Raw genomic sequence first — 16,069 nt, 5'->3', positions numbered from 1 at the left:
TAATTCTACCTTTTCTCTCTTTTTCTTTCTCCTGTCATTGTCGTGCCTCTGAAGTGCTGCCTTTCCCTTAGAAAAGGCTGATGTGGTTTCTGATGTTTTGTATGCGTAAGGAGAGTCACTGTTCCGTAAAGTAGGGGTTTCGCTCTAACCCGGTTCTCGTACACTCTGAACAGGTTCTGTGTAGTACCAAAAAAATCGCTCAACCCTTTTTTGTGCAGTATAGAAACATTATTTTAAAGTTCTTAAAAGAACCATGTACAGCAGGGGTACCACAGAGGGGAACCAATCAACCATACATCGAAATGGTTCTATGGGTGTTCACGGTTCTAGTCTGCATTTACTAAAGAACCCTTGAAACCCCTTTTTAAGGGTGTATAACGTGTTTTCCAGGATGAACATCTGCTTCAGCTGAATAAACTGGCAGCGTCTCATTAGGTTGAATGTCATTTGTGCTGCCAGGTGAGATCAGCTTCCCCAAAAGAACGTTTTCCAGTTGGTTATTATTTGGTCATATCGCAGAACATTTGATCTGAACCTGCACAGAATTGAAAGGAGAAAGAAAAAGCACTATTCTGACTCTTTTGAGCTGCTGTCTGACCAAACAGGCTGGTCTGGTCACACCTGTCTGACTGTGGTCTCAGCTTACACCTCCTCGAGTGCTGGCCTGCTGGGCTCAGCCTGTCTGACTGTTTACATTAATGCAGGCTTCAACAAGATCGCCTCACTGCTGAGACATGCAGGTGGACTGTAAGCACCTAAGGCTCAATGCCATTTCTTATTTTTACCCCTACCCTTTGTTTTCAACGGTCACCTAGCTCCAACGTTGTTACAAGATGTAGTGGTTGAAATCTTCCCCTCTGAAACGGGACCCTCTAATACAAAGAGCATCACTTCATTAACAGCTACTAGCGCTGCTCTGTAGGTGACGCTGCCCGTCTGAAGTAACAGCAGAGGAGGGGAAAGTTCAGCTCCTCACTTAAACATTCATGTAGTCATGGGCTGGAGGTTAGGGAACCAGCCACATGACCGGAAGGTCGCCGGTTCGATCCCCAGAGCTGACAGCACATGACTGAGGTGTCCTTGAGCAAGACACCTAACCCCCAACTGCTCCCTTGGCACTGTGGATTGGGCTGCCCACCGCTATGGGAAAGTGTGCTTACTGCCCCCTAGTGTGTGTGTGTGCAGTAGTGAGTAAAAAAGCCTGCTTTGTGAAATGTTTCGTACCTTCAGCCACATCAGCCCTAAACAAGCTACGCTGCTCTCATAGAGAGTAACTGATATGTAGGCCTCGTGCTTCACGGGCAGGTCTTGTTTCCTGTCCTTTGTGTTTGTTTTATAGTTCTTATTCAAATGTATGTTGTTTTCTGATCTTGTGTGTCCAAGAACAACAGACAAATGGCACAGGCTGTGAAAAAAAATCCTCTTTCGAGGACAATAAAGAACCTATGAAGGGTTTAGTGCCCAAATGTTGCTTCTTTAGTTTAGTACTGGAGTCGTGAGGCTAACGCAGCTAACACTGGAACTCAATAGTCACCCAAACAGGCCAAACTGTTTCTGTGAAAAATAAGTCCTCAGTTCTTCTCTCAACCTCCTCAAACAGCATCTGGGTCTTAATTAAGGTTGTCCAGACCTGTTGACGTGATTTAGGGCAGAGTGTGGCTTACTGTGAGCTGTAAAAATACACATTTCCCTGCAACCGGCAGCCGTTTCAGCCATTTCCTGAACACAGAACAGCACAAAACACTTGAACACTGCTGTCATAGTTTTGGGCACTTTTGAAATAGAGTTATAGGAGTTTATAACAGCACCTAATGTATGTTTATTACAACTGTTTATGATGACTGCAAAGTCATCAGCTCAACAATCATCACTCATTTGTAGTGATGCCAACCAATCGGCACCAGAGCTGGTTTATGAGGATCCTGGCCACTTCCTATTTCCCCTGTTATATAACATTGAGTGCTGACATGTTAGCATCTGCAAAACAGCAGAGGAATGCAAGTGAATGGAGCTAAACGGCTAAAAATAAAAAGTTTAAATAATTTCTAATCATTCGTCCAGATCTTTCCTTTAATTTTAGAAAGTAGAAGGATGTATTTCACTAAAAAAAAAGAAAGAAAGAAATCTTACTGATACATTTCCATTTATTCTACAGCGAACGGGTTTGGGGCAGCAGGGGGCGGGCTTTACTGCTAGAGCGTGATGATTGACTGGCGAGCGGAGCAGCTCATTGGCTGTTCGCGCTCACTGACGTCATGGGCCTACATGAGGCGCTGCTTTAAACTATTATAGCTCGAGTTTAAAAGCTCTTAAAAACATAACAGCGGTGTTAAAATGTTTTATGCTGGTCAGGACATTATCGCATTCTTATATCTTAAAAACGTTTAAGCATTTATAAACTGACTTTGCTCAAATTCGCCATCTTAACCTGTTCATCTTGGAGTCGCTCGGGAGCGCCCTCTAGCGTTGAACAGCACTACGTAGCAGTAATGCTAGCGCCCTACTGGCCAAAACCCGTTTGACATCGAACAGAAATAAATAAACGGGTAGATTTTCTTTGTTTTTTTAGTTAAATACATCTTTCTACTTTCTAAATTTAAAGGAAGTCCCTGGACAAGTGGTTATTAACTCTTTTGAGTTAACTATTAACTATTAACTTTTGAGTTTTTAGCTGTTTAACTCCATTTACCTACCCCCATTCACTGGGGACTCGCTCACGGGCGCCCCCTGGCGTTTTGCAGTGCTTGCGATGAGAGCAGGAGGTGGCTGGACTCCCGGTCACCGGCTCTGATTTCACCGTATATCGTGAATCGTGCAGTGGCGGAGGGCTCCGCTGGAGGGCGCCGCCGAGCTCCTGCAAAACTAGCAGTGCTGAGCGTTGGAGCTGTGCTTAAAATGGCACTGGACGGACTCGACCATGTAAGTGCTTCAGATTTTAATATATTAAAGACCGCGCGGCTCGCAAGGAGGGCTCTTCGGACCGATTTACACCTTTCATACGCGATTATTTAATACGCGGAGCTGGAAAGCGAGAGAAAAGTGTCTCTCCGGTTTGTTATTTTTGAGCCGGAACGCCGCTTTGCTGTCTCATTGTTAGCTGGTAGGCTAACGGTCGCGCTGTAGTAAACGGCGGTCGGCTAATGCTAACGTTAGCGTGCTAACAGAGCCGCTCTTAACTAACCTTATTTTATTTCTTACGTTATTAACTTCTAATGTAGACAGACCAGCCGGAGTGGCAGCTGCAGTTAAGCTTGGGCTTTTTAATGCGACGTCTATCAGTTAGCGCTAACTTATGAGGCTGAACTTGGCTTCCCTATTGGAATTCTCCGTTCCACCTTAAATGGTGTGGCAGTCCGATAGAGTTACGTTCGGGGGCCGCGGGAGCCCGAACGTAACTCTATTCAAGTGCTGGACCATTTAAGGTGGAACTGAAAAAATTGGAATGAGAAGCTAACTTCAGCTTCTCAGACTGGGCAGTAAAACCGAGTTTAAGTGTTGTAACTTTAGCTAAATGACATTATTTCATAATTGAGTGTTTTGCCTTTTGTTTCTTTGCTTTGTTCTCACTTTTTCACACATACCTCGTTTCATTAGTTGATGTTACTTGTTCTGATTCTGTCCTTTTATTTGAACTCGGCTTGCTAATGCTGCTGAAGTGTCTCCGCACGCCTAATTTTACCTCTTGTACACACTTAATGGTTCTTCAAGGGTTCTTGGGTAAAGGTAATGGTTCTGTTGAGAATTATGAGTTCCATGTAGAACCATGTCATCCCTGGTGAAGTGGTTCTTCAGATTGGTGGAGCGTGTGGTCTATATGGCCCTATGTAGGATCTTCTATTGAAAAGGCTTGTAGGTTCGCTATACAGCACCGAGATGGTTGTGCTGTTGTCACGATGTGGCGTTAGAACCATTTGGTGCTGTATAGAACCATAGTTCTTTCATAGAATCATACACAACACATTCTCTGTCAGTCTGAAGAGCCATTTAAGCATGAAATGGTTCTATATAGAGCTCGTGGTTCTATGTATGACCACTGCCTTTACTAAAGAACTCTTGGAGAACCGTTTTTTAACTGTGTAGCTGGCTCTGGTTCTGATTTTGTTCTGATGTTAATGCTCCTCAGATGGAGTTGGAGGAGAGCAAAGGCGGCTCTGGCCTCCGACAGTACTACCTGTCCAAAATAGAGGAGTTACAGGTGAGGAAAACCTTTATTTTATAAGCTTGGGTCTTCAGGGTTCCCACTTTTGTGCATTTAAGTAGATTTGAAGAGAAATTGCACTCATTTTTCAAAATTGGTGTGTAATTCAGCCAGTGAGATGTAAACAAAGTCAGAGTGGTACAGTAGCTGTGTGTACCTTCACTTTGTCTATGGATTATAATCCTTGTCGTTAGAGTTTAAGAGGAGTAGATTTTGTATTTGTGGCATGTTTTCCAAAATTAAATTTGTTGTTAAAGGAAGAGTCCAACATTTTCCTCAGATCAAGTGTTTTAGGATGATGTTTGTCTTTGTGTGAAATGCATGTCCCAGAGTCTTAAGGTATCCCTGATAAAGCGGTTCAGTTCTGCTACCGTTTCTGTTATTTGAAGAGACCAGGCAGACCTGATCATCTCTCCTCATTGTATTGATTTTTGCTCATTTGAATGTTTTGGACTGTGATGCGTTTCTGTACATCAGTGTCTGTGCAAAGATTTCTGCCAATCCGATTGAATACATTCTGTTTATGGATTCAGACTGAGGTGTTTATTCTCACTCTACTCAACAATCTGAAGGAAAATCTCTGTTAACATGAACACTACAAGTAATCCGATGCAAAATGACGCGCATGCGTGGAGAACCAATTAGTGTAACTGTTGCCATGACAGCGAACATCACACGAGTCCAGTCAGAGTGAGATGAGCAGCAGTGAGCAATGCTTGTGTTTTATAATCACTTTAAAATGATGTCCGACTCAGGAAAACATCCTTATTAAAGAAGGCAGAGAGAAAGACGTCCTGTTCTGAGACACAAGCTGGACGTCCGTCTCACCACCACCTTTTAAAGCTCAGAGCATAAACTTCGTCTCCTCTGCAGACCAGTTTCTGCTCCGCCGTGTTGAATGTTGTAAACTTTCACTATGACGCGACACACATTCAGAACTGACTTAAACTTTCCGATAGGGAATGTAATCAGGTACAGGCGTTTACACAGATATTATTCTTTTTAATAGATTATTTACGGGATTACCCACAATCAGCCGTATAGAGTACGTATTCTGAATGGCCTCAATCAGACTAGTCTATTCCGATTAAGGTGTTTACATGGACATATTCTGTTCTGATTGAGCTGTTAGTCTGACTATTAACGGATTATTAGGCTGTGTGTCTGAAGTCAGGGGTGTCCAATCTTATCCTCAAAGGGCTTTTGTGGCTGCAGGTTTTCATTCTAAGCAGTAGGCCACCTGATCAGCAGTTTTAAGACTAAAACCAACTGATTTAACTGGAATCAGCAGTTCTCACAGCAGGTAAAATTCGCCCAAATCCAGTTTTTTCTGTGAGGCAGTATGAACAGGAAAAAAAATCACTGAATCTCAGATTTTCACCCCCGAATTGAGACGCTTTCATACATGATACTGAAATACGATATGTCTCCGATATGCAGCGGTTCGACCCAGTCTAATCAGCCATTTGTTGTTTCTGCACAAAAGGATTAAAGAGACTCATCCAAACCCTCTGTGTTTGAAGAGGTTTCTAACAAACGGCTGAACAAGGCTGCGGTGTCAGAGAACAGTTTAAAGAATCCGAGGATGTGAACCAGAGAAGTGACTGCACCCTTTTTACTGTGATCTTGAGCGCATTCTGGGTGATGAGCCCAGCTGTCAGTCAGTGAAGCTTCATGATGTCTCCTGTGATGCTGGTGAAGATGAAGCTGAGTCCTCCAGTAGCGGCTGTCGTTCGTTGGCGGTTGTGATTGTTTACCTCTGGATGAGCCACATGAAGCACTGTTCTTTTGCAAATGCGGGTCAGTTTTGTAGCTGTTCTGTTCAGACTGATGTCGCGTACGGATCACATTTAAAAGATACTATGAACAAACAAACAAAAAACCATATCAGGTTTGGGCCACTTTTGCCTGCTGTGTGATTGTAGCCTTGTCATTGAGTTGTACTATGGACCCAAACATGTTACTTGGTTTATGGGAATAGCCCACAAAATGTAGACTGTGCCAAATTTGTGGCACATTCTGAATCTTATCTGTTGACTTTTTCTAATATGTTAAACTCTGCAAATAAAGAGTGAACATTAGAATGAGCAGAAAAGTGCATATTTAAATTTATTACCTGTAAATAATGTTAACGTAAACAGAAGGTCTAATTGTTGCATGACCAGGTGTTTGTTTTTTTTTCTTGTTTTGTGGAAACCATTGAATGATGCCTTTAGTGACACTCATGTTTGTTTGAAGACGGTTGATTCACACTTTATAATGGTTGTTAGACAAGATTGAAACATTAAGCGTGTTTTGTTTCTGCAGTTGACGGTGAATGAAAAGAGCCAGAATCTCAGACGTCTGCAGGCCCAGAGGAACGAGCTAAATGCCAAAGGTAGAGCCAACACCTGTGCTACCTTTACCTTGAGTGTGTGTTTAGGGGTTGAGCTGTCGTGCACTGATGAGTGTTAAGACACCAGGGCTAACTTTTGTGTTTTATCCCTGCTAATTTTCAGCACTAAACGCTGTAAAAGTACAAAAAAAATGCCCTCAAAGTGTTTTATTTACAGAAACGACAGAATCTATATGTTGACTAATCTGTATATTTTCTGCTCCTGAGATTAATTTATTAATTAGGGGCTGGGTCAAATCAGTACCTATTATCACTGACTAAATTACTTCAGTACTACCGAGTATCAAAATATTCATTCAGTACTGAAATTCAGTACCCAAGTGGTCAATCTTGGCACATTATTTACCCCTGCACCTCTTGATTTGTCTGTAATCCGTTACAGTCAGTAAAAATACTTCCAGGACGTTTGTCATTTCTGGCTTAAGTCACAGCCACTATTGGTCTGTAAGTGTTGGCAAACATGTTCAGGAATTGGCTTTGAAATTAAGGTATCTGGTGGAGATGTTGAAAACATTTTAACCCTCTACTGCAGCAATTACTTTATCTTAATTTGACTAAAAAACAGTAATATAAAATCTGTGGTTTCCTATGTAATTGTGGGAAAAGGGTCTTTTACTTTGAAAGGACAAATGTCATGACATCACATGACCAGGCTTTTTCATTATGAAGTTGTTATTACCATACATTCCAAATACCAATTGAAATGGTATACATTTCCAATATTTGTAAATATTTGGTCATACATTTCACTGAGTATAAGTTAGATTTATTTGTTCTTGTTACCAAGTAACCCACAAAAATGTTAGAATTTTTTTTTAATATTTAAAGAATTTTGAAAAACAAACATTTTATCATGTTTAAGTAATAATTCATGCCGTAGAGGGTTTATGGTACACAAACCTGTTAAAGATGTCTTTGTTCATTTCTGCTCTATTTGTGTATGAAATGTGTTTGTCAGTCGGGGCAAAAACCAAAACTGTATTTTTGTGAAGTTGCTGAAGTTGCATGTGTTGCTTTTCAGTGCGTCTCCTGCGGGAGGAGCTGCAGCTGCTGCAAGAGCAGGGCTCCTATGTGGGTGAGGTGGTCCGAGCTATGGACAAGAAGAAAGTCCTGGTGAAGGTGTGGTGTGCTGAATTTTTATATTTGTCTTATTTGTTTAATTTGGTCTTCCTTGTGATTTGTACTGTTCTGTTGTCTTTTTCTACTTGAAATCATTTTTACATTTATTTTAAGGTTCATCCTGAGGGGAAATTTGTGGTGGATGTGGACAAGAACATTGACATCAATGATGTGAGTCTTGTTTCTTGGTTTATTTCTTTGTGGCGATTGTGAGGCTTGTCATGTACTTATTATTACTTGACTCCTATAAAGTTGAATTTACTATTGAAAACATTGGTTCTAAACCTTTTACTCCAACAGTGACTTCAGTTTTATTGCTAGTACATTGCTCAAAAAAATAAAGGGAACACTGAAATAACACATCCTAGATGTGAATGAATGAAATATTCTCATTGAATACTTTGTTCTATACAAAGTTGAATGTGCCGACAACAAAATCACACAAAAATCATCATTGGAAATCAAATTTATTAACCAATGGAGGCCTGGATTTGGAGCCACACACAAAATTAAAGTGGAAAAACACACGACAGGGTGATCCAACTTTGATGTAATGTCCTTAAAACAAGTCAAATTGAGGCTCAGTATTGTGTGTGGCCTCCACGTGCCTGTATGACCTCCCTACAACGCCTGGGCATGCTCCTGATGAGGTGGCGGATGGTCTCCTGAGAGATCTTCTTCCAGACCTGGACTAAAGCATCCGTCAACTCCTGCATAGTCTGTGGTGCAGCGTGGCGTTGGTGGATGGAGCGAGACATGATGTCCCAGATGTGTTCAGTCGGATTCAGGTCTGGGGAACGGGCGGGCCAGTCCATAGCTTCAATGCCTTCATCTTGCAGGAACTACTGACACACTCCAGCCACATGAGGTCTAGCATTGTCCTGCATTAGGAGGAACCCAGGGCCAACCGCACCAGCATATGGTCTCACAAGGGGTCTGAGGATCTCATCTCGGTACCTAATGGCAGTCAGGCTACCTCTGGCGAGCACATGGAGGGCTTTGCAGCCCTCCAAAGAAATGCCACCCCAAACCATTACTGACCCACTGCCAAACCGGTCATGCTGAAGGATGTTGCAGGCAGCAGATCGCTCTCCACGGCGTCTCCAGACTCTGTCACGTCTGTGACATGTGCTCAGTGTGAACCTGCTTTCATCTGTGAAGAGCACAGGGAGCCAGTGGAGAATTTGCCAATCCTGGTGTTCTCTGGCAAATGCCAAGCGTCCTGCACTCATTTTGCAGGGCTCTGGCAGTGCTCCTCCTGTTCCTCCTTGCACAAAGGTGGAGGTAGCGGTCCTGCTGCTGGGTTGTTGCCCTCCTACAGCCTCCTCCACGTCTCCTGGTGTACTGGCCTGTCTCCTGGTAGTGCCTCCAGCCTTTGGACACAACAGCTGTGAAATTGATTGTCAGGCAGTGTTGCTTCCTAAGTGGACAGTTTGATTTCACAGAGGTTTGATTTACTTGGAGTTATATTGTGTTGTTTGTGTTCCCTTTATTTTTTTTGATTGTATATGTGATGTTAGTCAATTTAAGAAAATGTAGCCAGTACAAGTTTGCGAAATGTGAAACGTTTTCCCAACAGGTGACTCCAAATTGCCGTGTTGCACTTCGTAATGACAGCTACACGCTGCACAAGATCCTTCCCAACAAAGTGGACCCCCTGGTTTCCCTGATGATGGTCGAGAAGGTGCCTGACTCCACTTACGAGATGATTGGCGGCCTGGACAAGCAGATCAAAGAGATCAAGGAAGTGATTGAGTTACCAGTGAAGCATCCTGAGCTGTTCGAGGCCCTTGGAATTGCACAGCCAAAGGTGAGAGGATGAAGTTGGTGATGGCACGTAGGGATCTGAATACTGGCATATTTCTTTGACTGATAATCAACCAATCAATAATAGACCATCATGTCCTGTCATTGTCGTTCGTATTTGGAACTCGGCTTCCTCTTCACCAGTTTCTTGTTCAAGTGCTGCACCATTTAAGGTGGAAATGGAAAATTTGGACAAGAAGCTGGCAAACTACCTTTATCAGAAAATGTTACCAGCATTAATAGAATACTTCAGATATTGATTCCCTAAATCATCTTAAAACATTACAACATAATAAAATATTTAAAAGCTGAGTTCCTGTGCTGTACTAAAGATATGCTCATGCTTAGTTAGACTGCTCTGTGGCGGTCGTATCACTTTGTCGGCTGTCTTTAAGGATGACCAGAGGATTATTAAAAGAGGTGAAAACCACTTTCTATCTGGCCGTGTTGAGTTTAGTAGCCTGATTTCTGGTCAGCTTGTAGGGCTACCACACCTAGCAGAACGTGCTGATTTGCATGCTTTTTTTTTTTTTTTTGGCTGGCTGCCAGTCCAATTACGTAAATACATGTGTAATACCATCAGCTTACATGGACCATCATATTTCAGCTCTTTTAATGACCTCATAATTCCCAATCCAGAGATGTTTGGGAGAAAAATGTCCATTGGAAAAAACGTATTGGCTCTGGAACATTTTTGACGACAGGATGCAACAGAAATTTCCTTTTACACCCGGAGTTACTAATATGGGCATAAGAGCACGGCGCCGACTACAGAATGACGTCAACGACTTCAGTGGTCTGTAAATTATTAACTGACAAACTTAGTCATGGGTATGAATACGTCCTACGGAGCAATTCAGTCTAACATCAGATACGGTATATGAGTGATGTAATGTAGTCTACTTACATTTACTGTATATGACGAGGGTGGATTCACAAGCATGTATGTCCTGAACAGGGTTAGCTTAAAATTCACATGCATAGTGAACCCTCCTCCACCCTGTGTGTGTGTGTGTGTATGTATGTATGCATGCATATATATATATATATATATATATATATATATATATATATATAAAACTCAACTCTAAAACCCTAAAACCTTGTTAAGTAATTACTTAATTACTTGCTGGTTGATTCTCTTCTTGAGTGCCTTGTTATCCCTTTGTTGATGCAGCAGTAAGACTTTCCCCATTGTGGGACTAATAAACGATTATCTTATTTTAAAACAGCAGTCAACAAAAACTCAGTAGCTTGGAGGTTTTAATCTCCAACTCACTACACTGGCTAGCAAACACATTTGCAGGCTGTAGCTTAAGGCTACACTGAATAGAGGCAGTGTGACTTTGTTTGCTTATTTATTTATTTATTTATTTATTTATTTAAAAGAAAAACATTTTATAGTTTACCTTAGAAATGTTTTGTTCAATTTCCATTATGTGTAGCAAGTTTTCTGTCAAACTTTCAGCAGTCTTTTTCTCCCGTTTTGTATTCTGTGTGAGAAACACATGCTTTATTCTTGCTCCTCCTGCAGGGGGTGCTGTTGTATGGACCACCCGGCACAGGAAAGACCTTGCTGGCCAGAGCTGTGGCTCACCACACAGACTGCACCTTCATCAGGGTGTCCGGCTCAGAGCTGGTGCAGAAGTTCATTGGCGAGGGTAAGCAGGAGCCCGGCTGAGCTGTCTCGTAGACCCAGTAGATCCCCCTGATTTAACTCATCAGCTTATTAAGAAGATCTTTCTGAACGTCTTAGAGCTTCAAAATTCTGAATTGTGCAGTGTTGCTCCAAGACTGAGAACCACTGCTCTAGATAAAGATAATTAAATACAATTAAAAGGTCACGTTTGTTTGTGTGACTGACCGCCCTAAGCAAATACATTAAACCAGTCATTTTTACTTGTTCTGCTCATTCTGACATCTTTCATGTTATATAATTAAATTCAGCCAAAAAAAGTCTATGAAAATCTCTAAATGACTTCTTTATGAGAAGTCTTCGCTTGATTTGCTTGTCTCATCTCTAACTCTCCTTTTGTTGTTGCAGGCGCCCGTATGGTGCGTGAGCTGTTCGTTATGGCCCGTGAGCATGCGCCTTCCATCATCTTCATGGATGAGATTGACTCTATTGGCTCCTCGCGTCTGGAGGGAGGCTCTGGGGGCGACAGCGAGGTGCAGAGGACCATGCTGGAGCTCCTCAACCAGCTGGATGGCTTCGAGGCCACCAAGAACATTAAGGTGTGAGGAAATCAGCTTCTTGTGTCTGTGTGGTGAACACATGGTTTCATTTAAGGTTCTATGACTTGTTTGTTAGTTTATATAGCAAAGCTTCAGCTAAAGCTGAGGTTATGCTACTTGACTGCATAGTGTGAAGCACCCAGTCTTCTTATAAGCTGTTAAGACTTCAGTAGTCGTGTGGTGAACCCAAGGCTTAATTGTACTGTTTAGGGTTCTGCTTTCCAGCGTTGTGCTTGGTGCATGTGTCCAGTGCATCTAATAATACAATTAAAACACAATGTGCTGAAGTTTCATCTGTGCAGAATCAGTATACAATAATACTCTATTACACACTTATTATATTATTATAATACACTTATTAACATCTGTCACTGGTTCCAGGATTCCATTAAACTTTAATCTGAAGACAGTCTTTAGGTTGCTTATCATTATTTACACTTTTAGATTTGTACTTTTTACATTGGCAGCAGATGTTTTCAGATGAGTCCTGCCCTCAACACTTTAACACTGGAGAAGTGACAGTAAATCATTCAGTCTATCTGTCTGTCTACAGGTCATCATGGCCACTAATCGTATTGACATTCTGGACTCGGCTCTGCTGAGACCTGGCCGTATCGACAGGAAGATAGAGTTCCCCCCTCCCAACGAGGAGGTCGGTCCTGCGCGCACACACACACACTCAATGACCACAGCAGAATTTTTTTCTACAGTGAAATCGTGCAGCATTCTTCAGATTTCACAGTCGTCCTTTCTTGCCAGGCTCGTTTGGACATTTTGAAGATCCATTCCCGGAAGATGAACCTGACCCGTGGAATAAACCTGCGGAAAATTGCCGAGCTGATGCCAGGGGCCTCAGGCGCTGAGGTCAAGGTAAGGTACCCGACTCAGCATGTAGCTAAAGAAGTCATTTGCTTCTGTAGTTGAGTAAAAGCTCTAAAAGCTCCATCACAGAAAGTTATTACATGAAATGGATATGAATTCGCTGCCTGGTGTCTGAGACATTTTTAACATTGTTTAACAAGGGGTAGGTCTACAATGCATTTATTAAAATACATTTGTACAGAGATATACACCGGTCAGGCCTAACATCTATGCTATTTCACCATCTTATCAGCTCCACTTACTGTATAGCTGCACTTTGTAGTTCTACAGTTACAGACTGTAGTCCATCTCTTTCGCTGATACTTTGTTAGCCCCCTTTTACCCTCTTCTTCATTGGTCAGGACCTCCATGAACCCTCACAGTGCAGGTTCTATTTGGGTGGTGGATCATTCTCAGCACTGCAGTAACACTGACGTGGTGGTGTGTTGGTGTGTGTTGTGCTGGTCTGAGTGGATCAGACACAGCAGTGTTGCTGGAGTTTTTAAACACCTCAGTGTCGCTCCTGGACTGAGAATAGTCCACCAACCAAAAAACATCCAGCCTACAGCATCCTGTGGGCAGCGTCCTGTGACCACTGATGATGGACTAGAGGATGACCAACACAGTGTACAGCAGCAGACGTGCTATCGTCTCTGATTTTACATCTATAAGGTGGACCGACAAGGTAGGAATGTCTAATGAAGTCGACAGTGAGTGGACAGTGTTTAAAAACTCCAGCAGCACTACTGTGTCTGATCCACTCGCTCCAGCACAACACACACTAATACAACCACTGTGTCAGTGTTGGTGGAGCTGATAAAATGGACAATAAGCGTAGAAACAAGGTGGTGGTCAATGTTATGCCTGATCGGTGTACAAATGTGGTAATTTAAGGTGCAATAATTCCATAAAGAAAATTAACCATATACTTTGAGGTCAAACATCTCTGATAGACCACTTATTATCTTACCACTCCAGTTAACTGAAGATCCTATGAAGGTAGTTTAGTAGGCAGGTGTCACTAGCAGGTTTAGCATCATTGAAAGCAGCTTGGCAAGAGCCCAGGCAGCTCTGCTGGTGTGATTTCCTAGTCTGCATGTTAGAATGTTGGGGCACTTTATCATCCCCAGCGTAATTCCACATTATATACACTTGTTTTGTAGCTGGACATGTTTAATCGCTCATTTCTGTCCTTAGGGTGTTTGCACAGAGGCTGGTATGTACGCCCTGAGAGAGAGGAGAGTTCATGTAACCCAGGAAGATTTTGAGATGGCGGTCGCAAAGGTTTGTCCAGTTAATTCGCTTGAAATGAACTTTGATATTTTTGCTGCACTGCTAAAGTGTAGCTTTAAGAGAACTCGCCTGGAAGACCCCTTTGGCTGCATTTTAGTGTAAAAAGCTTTGTTTAATGGACCTCACGTACTGTGTTCACATTTTAAAAACTGATTGCTGATGCACAGATGGACTGTAATCCATCAGATGATGCACGATTTGTTAGTCGTCCTCAAGCCCTTTGATCAGGGGTCAGTTTCTGACCACACAGCCGGTCATGGCTGGATATTTTTTGGGCAGTGGTCCACTCCCAACTCAGCAGCGACAGTGTGTTTGGTCCAGTTGTACCGGCACTACACACACTGTACCATGTCAGTGCGAGTGCTGTGCTGAGAATGGACCACCACCCAGATCGGCCCTGTGGACAACATCGGCCCTGTGGACAACATTGGTTCTGTGGTTTAAAAACTAATGAATGAACTAATGAATTGTCCAGTAGTAGTTGAGGTCAGTGCGGTCTTGAAAATGGAGCCCGAACCTGACCCCACATCCACAACAGTGATGGATGGTCTCAGACATGGTTTAACAGGACTGGGCTTTGTTACTAAGCACTTGAGTTGCTGGGATAAATGAGTATTTTACACAGAAATTACTGATGATAAACAACTGGTTATTGTTTTAGTAGTAAATTCCATATAATTTACTTGATAAATGCTAGCAAATTCTGTTGAATTGTACTTGGCAGAAAACAGCATCCACTCTCCTGTCATATATCCCGTTAGTGCGTGATGGGCCAGAGCACCCATGGTGAGCAGGTAACATGACCGAGAGTGACAGACCAGGAGCCCAAGAGAATGAGAGAGACAGACTGAGAGAGAAAAGAGTGAGACAGACCAAGATCCCGAGAGAGAAAGAGCCTGAGTGAGACAGAGAGCCCAAGCGAAAAAGAGTGAGACAGAGAGCCCGAAAGAGAGAGTGAGAGAATGAGACGTAATAAGAGAGGCCGAGAGGGGAAGAGTAAGACAGATAGGCAGCCCGTGAAAGAAAGAGACAGACAAAACCTGGGAGAGAAAGAGCGAGACAGACCAGGAGCCCAAGAAACAGACGGAGAGCCCGAGATCCCAAGAGAAGAGACGGGCAGGCTGAGAGCCTGAGGGAGAGGGACCCCGAGAGAGAGCCAGACTGAGCCTGACGTTGAACCAAACCCAGCCCGAAACCTCTGTGTATTACACTTGAGTCGGGTAGCAGAGCTCTGAACAACAGATGAGCTATAGCCTTTGACTGTACACATATGTACTGGACCTGAATTTTTCAAGATTAAAACAGAACTTTCTGTCTACAGGTGATGCAGAAAGACAGCGAGAAGAACATGTCCATCAAGAAGCTCTGGAAATAGACCGTTCAGCAGCACCTTGGAGCCTCATCTATATTGTTCTGTTTTCTTCTGTGACTTGGTTTATAGTTGTTACCTAAATTTATTTTAAATAAATGGTATCTCCTGCTGAGAATTGGTTCAACTTGTCCGTCTTATTCTACGTCTCTTGGCACAAATGGGTGTTTTATATTAACTATTTAGGCTGATACGTTTTCACTGAAGAGATTTTGGTTCAGATGTTTAAGAACGTAGTCAAAGTCACAGTGTTGCTATGTTTTGAGGTGTGTTTCATGCATGTTTTGTCTGAGTTGTTAGAGATCCAACGATAATGGAACTTGTCAAGTGACCTGCTAGCAGCCGGTCATTGCTGCTAGCAATGGCAACTCTCATTAGCCTTGTTAGCATTACCTCTGCAGATTACCCTGAATGCCTGTGGCATTTGACCTTAGTCTTTTGTGGCCCAGGCTGCATTTGTACCCATAAACCCTAGCAAACACATGGGCTGTTCACCCTTCTACACCGTTCTGCTGTGATGATTACAGACATTGATGTTCCATTTCAGGGACATTTATAAACGAGGAGGCCCATCACTGGTAAAAATATGAGTGGGAAAGCTCATAAGACTCAACATGGTGTCTGTCTGCGAACAAAGTCCACAAGATAAAGAGCCAAACCGCTTGCCGCATCAGCCAATGACTGATTTTAAGTGTAAATTAGCTAAAATGGTCCTTCCATGAGCCACAAGATTATATATGGTGTAATTGGGGTTCAGTAAAATTTTACAGTTAGATATTGGCAGCGTAGCTAG

The 16,069-nt window shown here is 42.7% G+C and overlaps 1 protein-coding gene across 2 annotated transcripts; it reads left to right on the top strand.

Moving 5' to 3' along the window:
* Positions 1-2,787: 2,787 nt before the first annotated feature.
* Positions 2,788-15,399, top strand: psmc5 (proteasome 26S subunit, ATPase 5). Of its 2 annotated transcripts, none has more exons than XM_017682068.2 (12): positions 2,788-2,919; positions 4,124-4,195; positions 6,506-6,575; positions 7,615-7,712; positions 7,827-7,883; positions 9,292-9,522; positions 11,053-11,179; positions 11,563-11,753; positions 12,307-12,405; positions 12,513-12,623; positions 13,812-13,898; positions 15,229-15,399. In XM_017682068.2, the coding sequence occupies exons 1-12, from the start codon at positions 2,896-2,898 to the stop codon at positions 15,280-15,282; spliced, it is 1,221 nt and encodes a 406-aa protein (XP_017537557.1). In that variant the 5' UTR covers positions 2,788-2,895; the 3' UTR covers positions 15,283-15,399. The 2 variants fall into 2 exon arrangements, with proteins under 2 accessions (XP_017537557.1, XP_017537558.1); XM_017682069.2 differs by lacking the exon at positions 2,788-2,919 and adding an exon at positions 3,081-3,100.
* The last annotated feature ends 670 nt before the right edge of the window (positions 15,400-16,069 follow it).

This window comes from Pygocentrus nattereri, chromosome 13 (assembly GCF_015220715.1).
Source record: "Pygocentrus nattereri isolate fPygNat1 chromosome 13, fPygNat1.pri, whole genome shotgun sequence".
Classification (NCBI taxonomy): Eukaryota; Metazoa; Chordata; class Actinopteri; order Characiformes; family Serrasalmidae; genus Pygocentrus; species Pygocentrus nattereri.
The sequence above is the reverse complement of the archived record's forward strand: the minus strand, read 5'-3'. Positions and strand labels throughout refer to the sequence as shown.

Bases quoted from the DNA above. Each gene is read 5' to 3' on its own strand.
- psmc5 (XM_017682068.2), top strand. From the start codon at position 2,896: ATGGCACTGGACGGACTCGACCAT. The intron at 7,713-7,826 runs GTGTGGTGTGCT...ATTTATTTTAAG, and splicing joins AGAAGAAAGTCCTGGTGAAG to GTTCATCCTGAGGGGAAATT. The intron at 9,523-11,052 runs GTGAGAGGATGA...CTCCTCCTGCAG, and splicing joins TTGGAATTGCACAGCCAAAG to GGGGTGCTGTTGTATGGACC.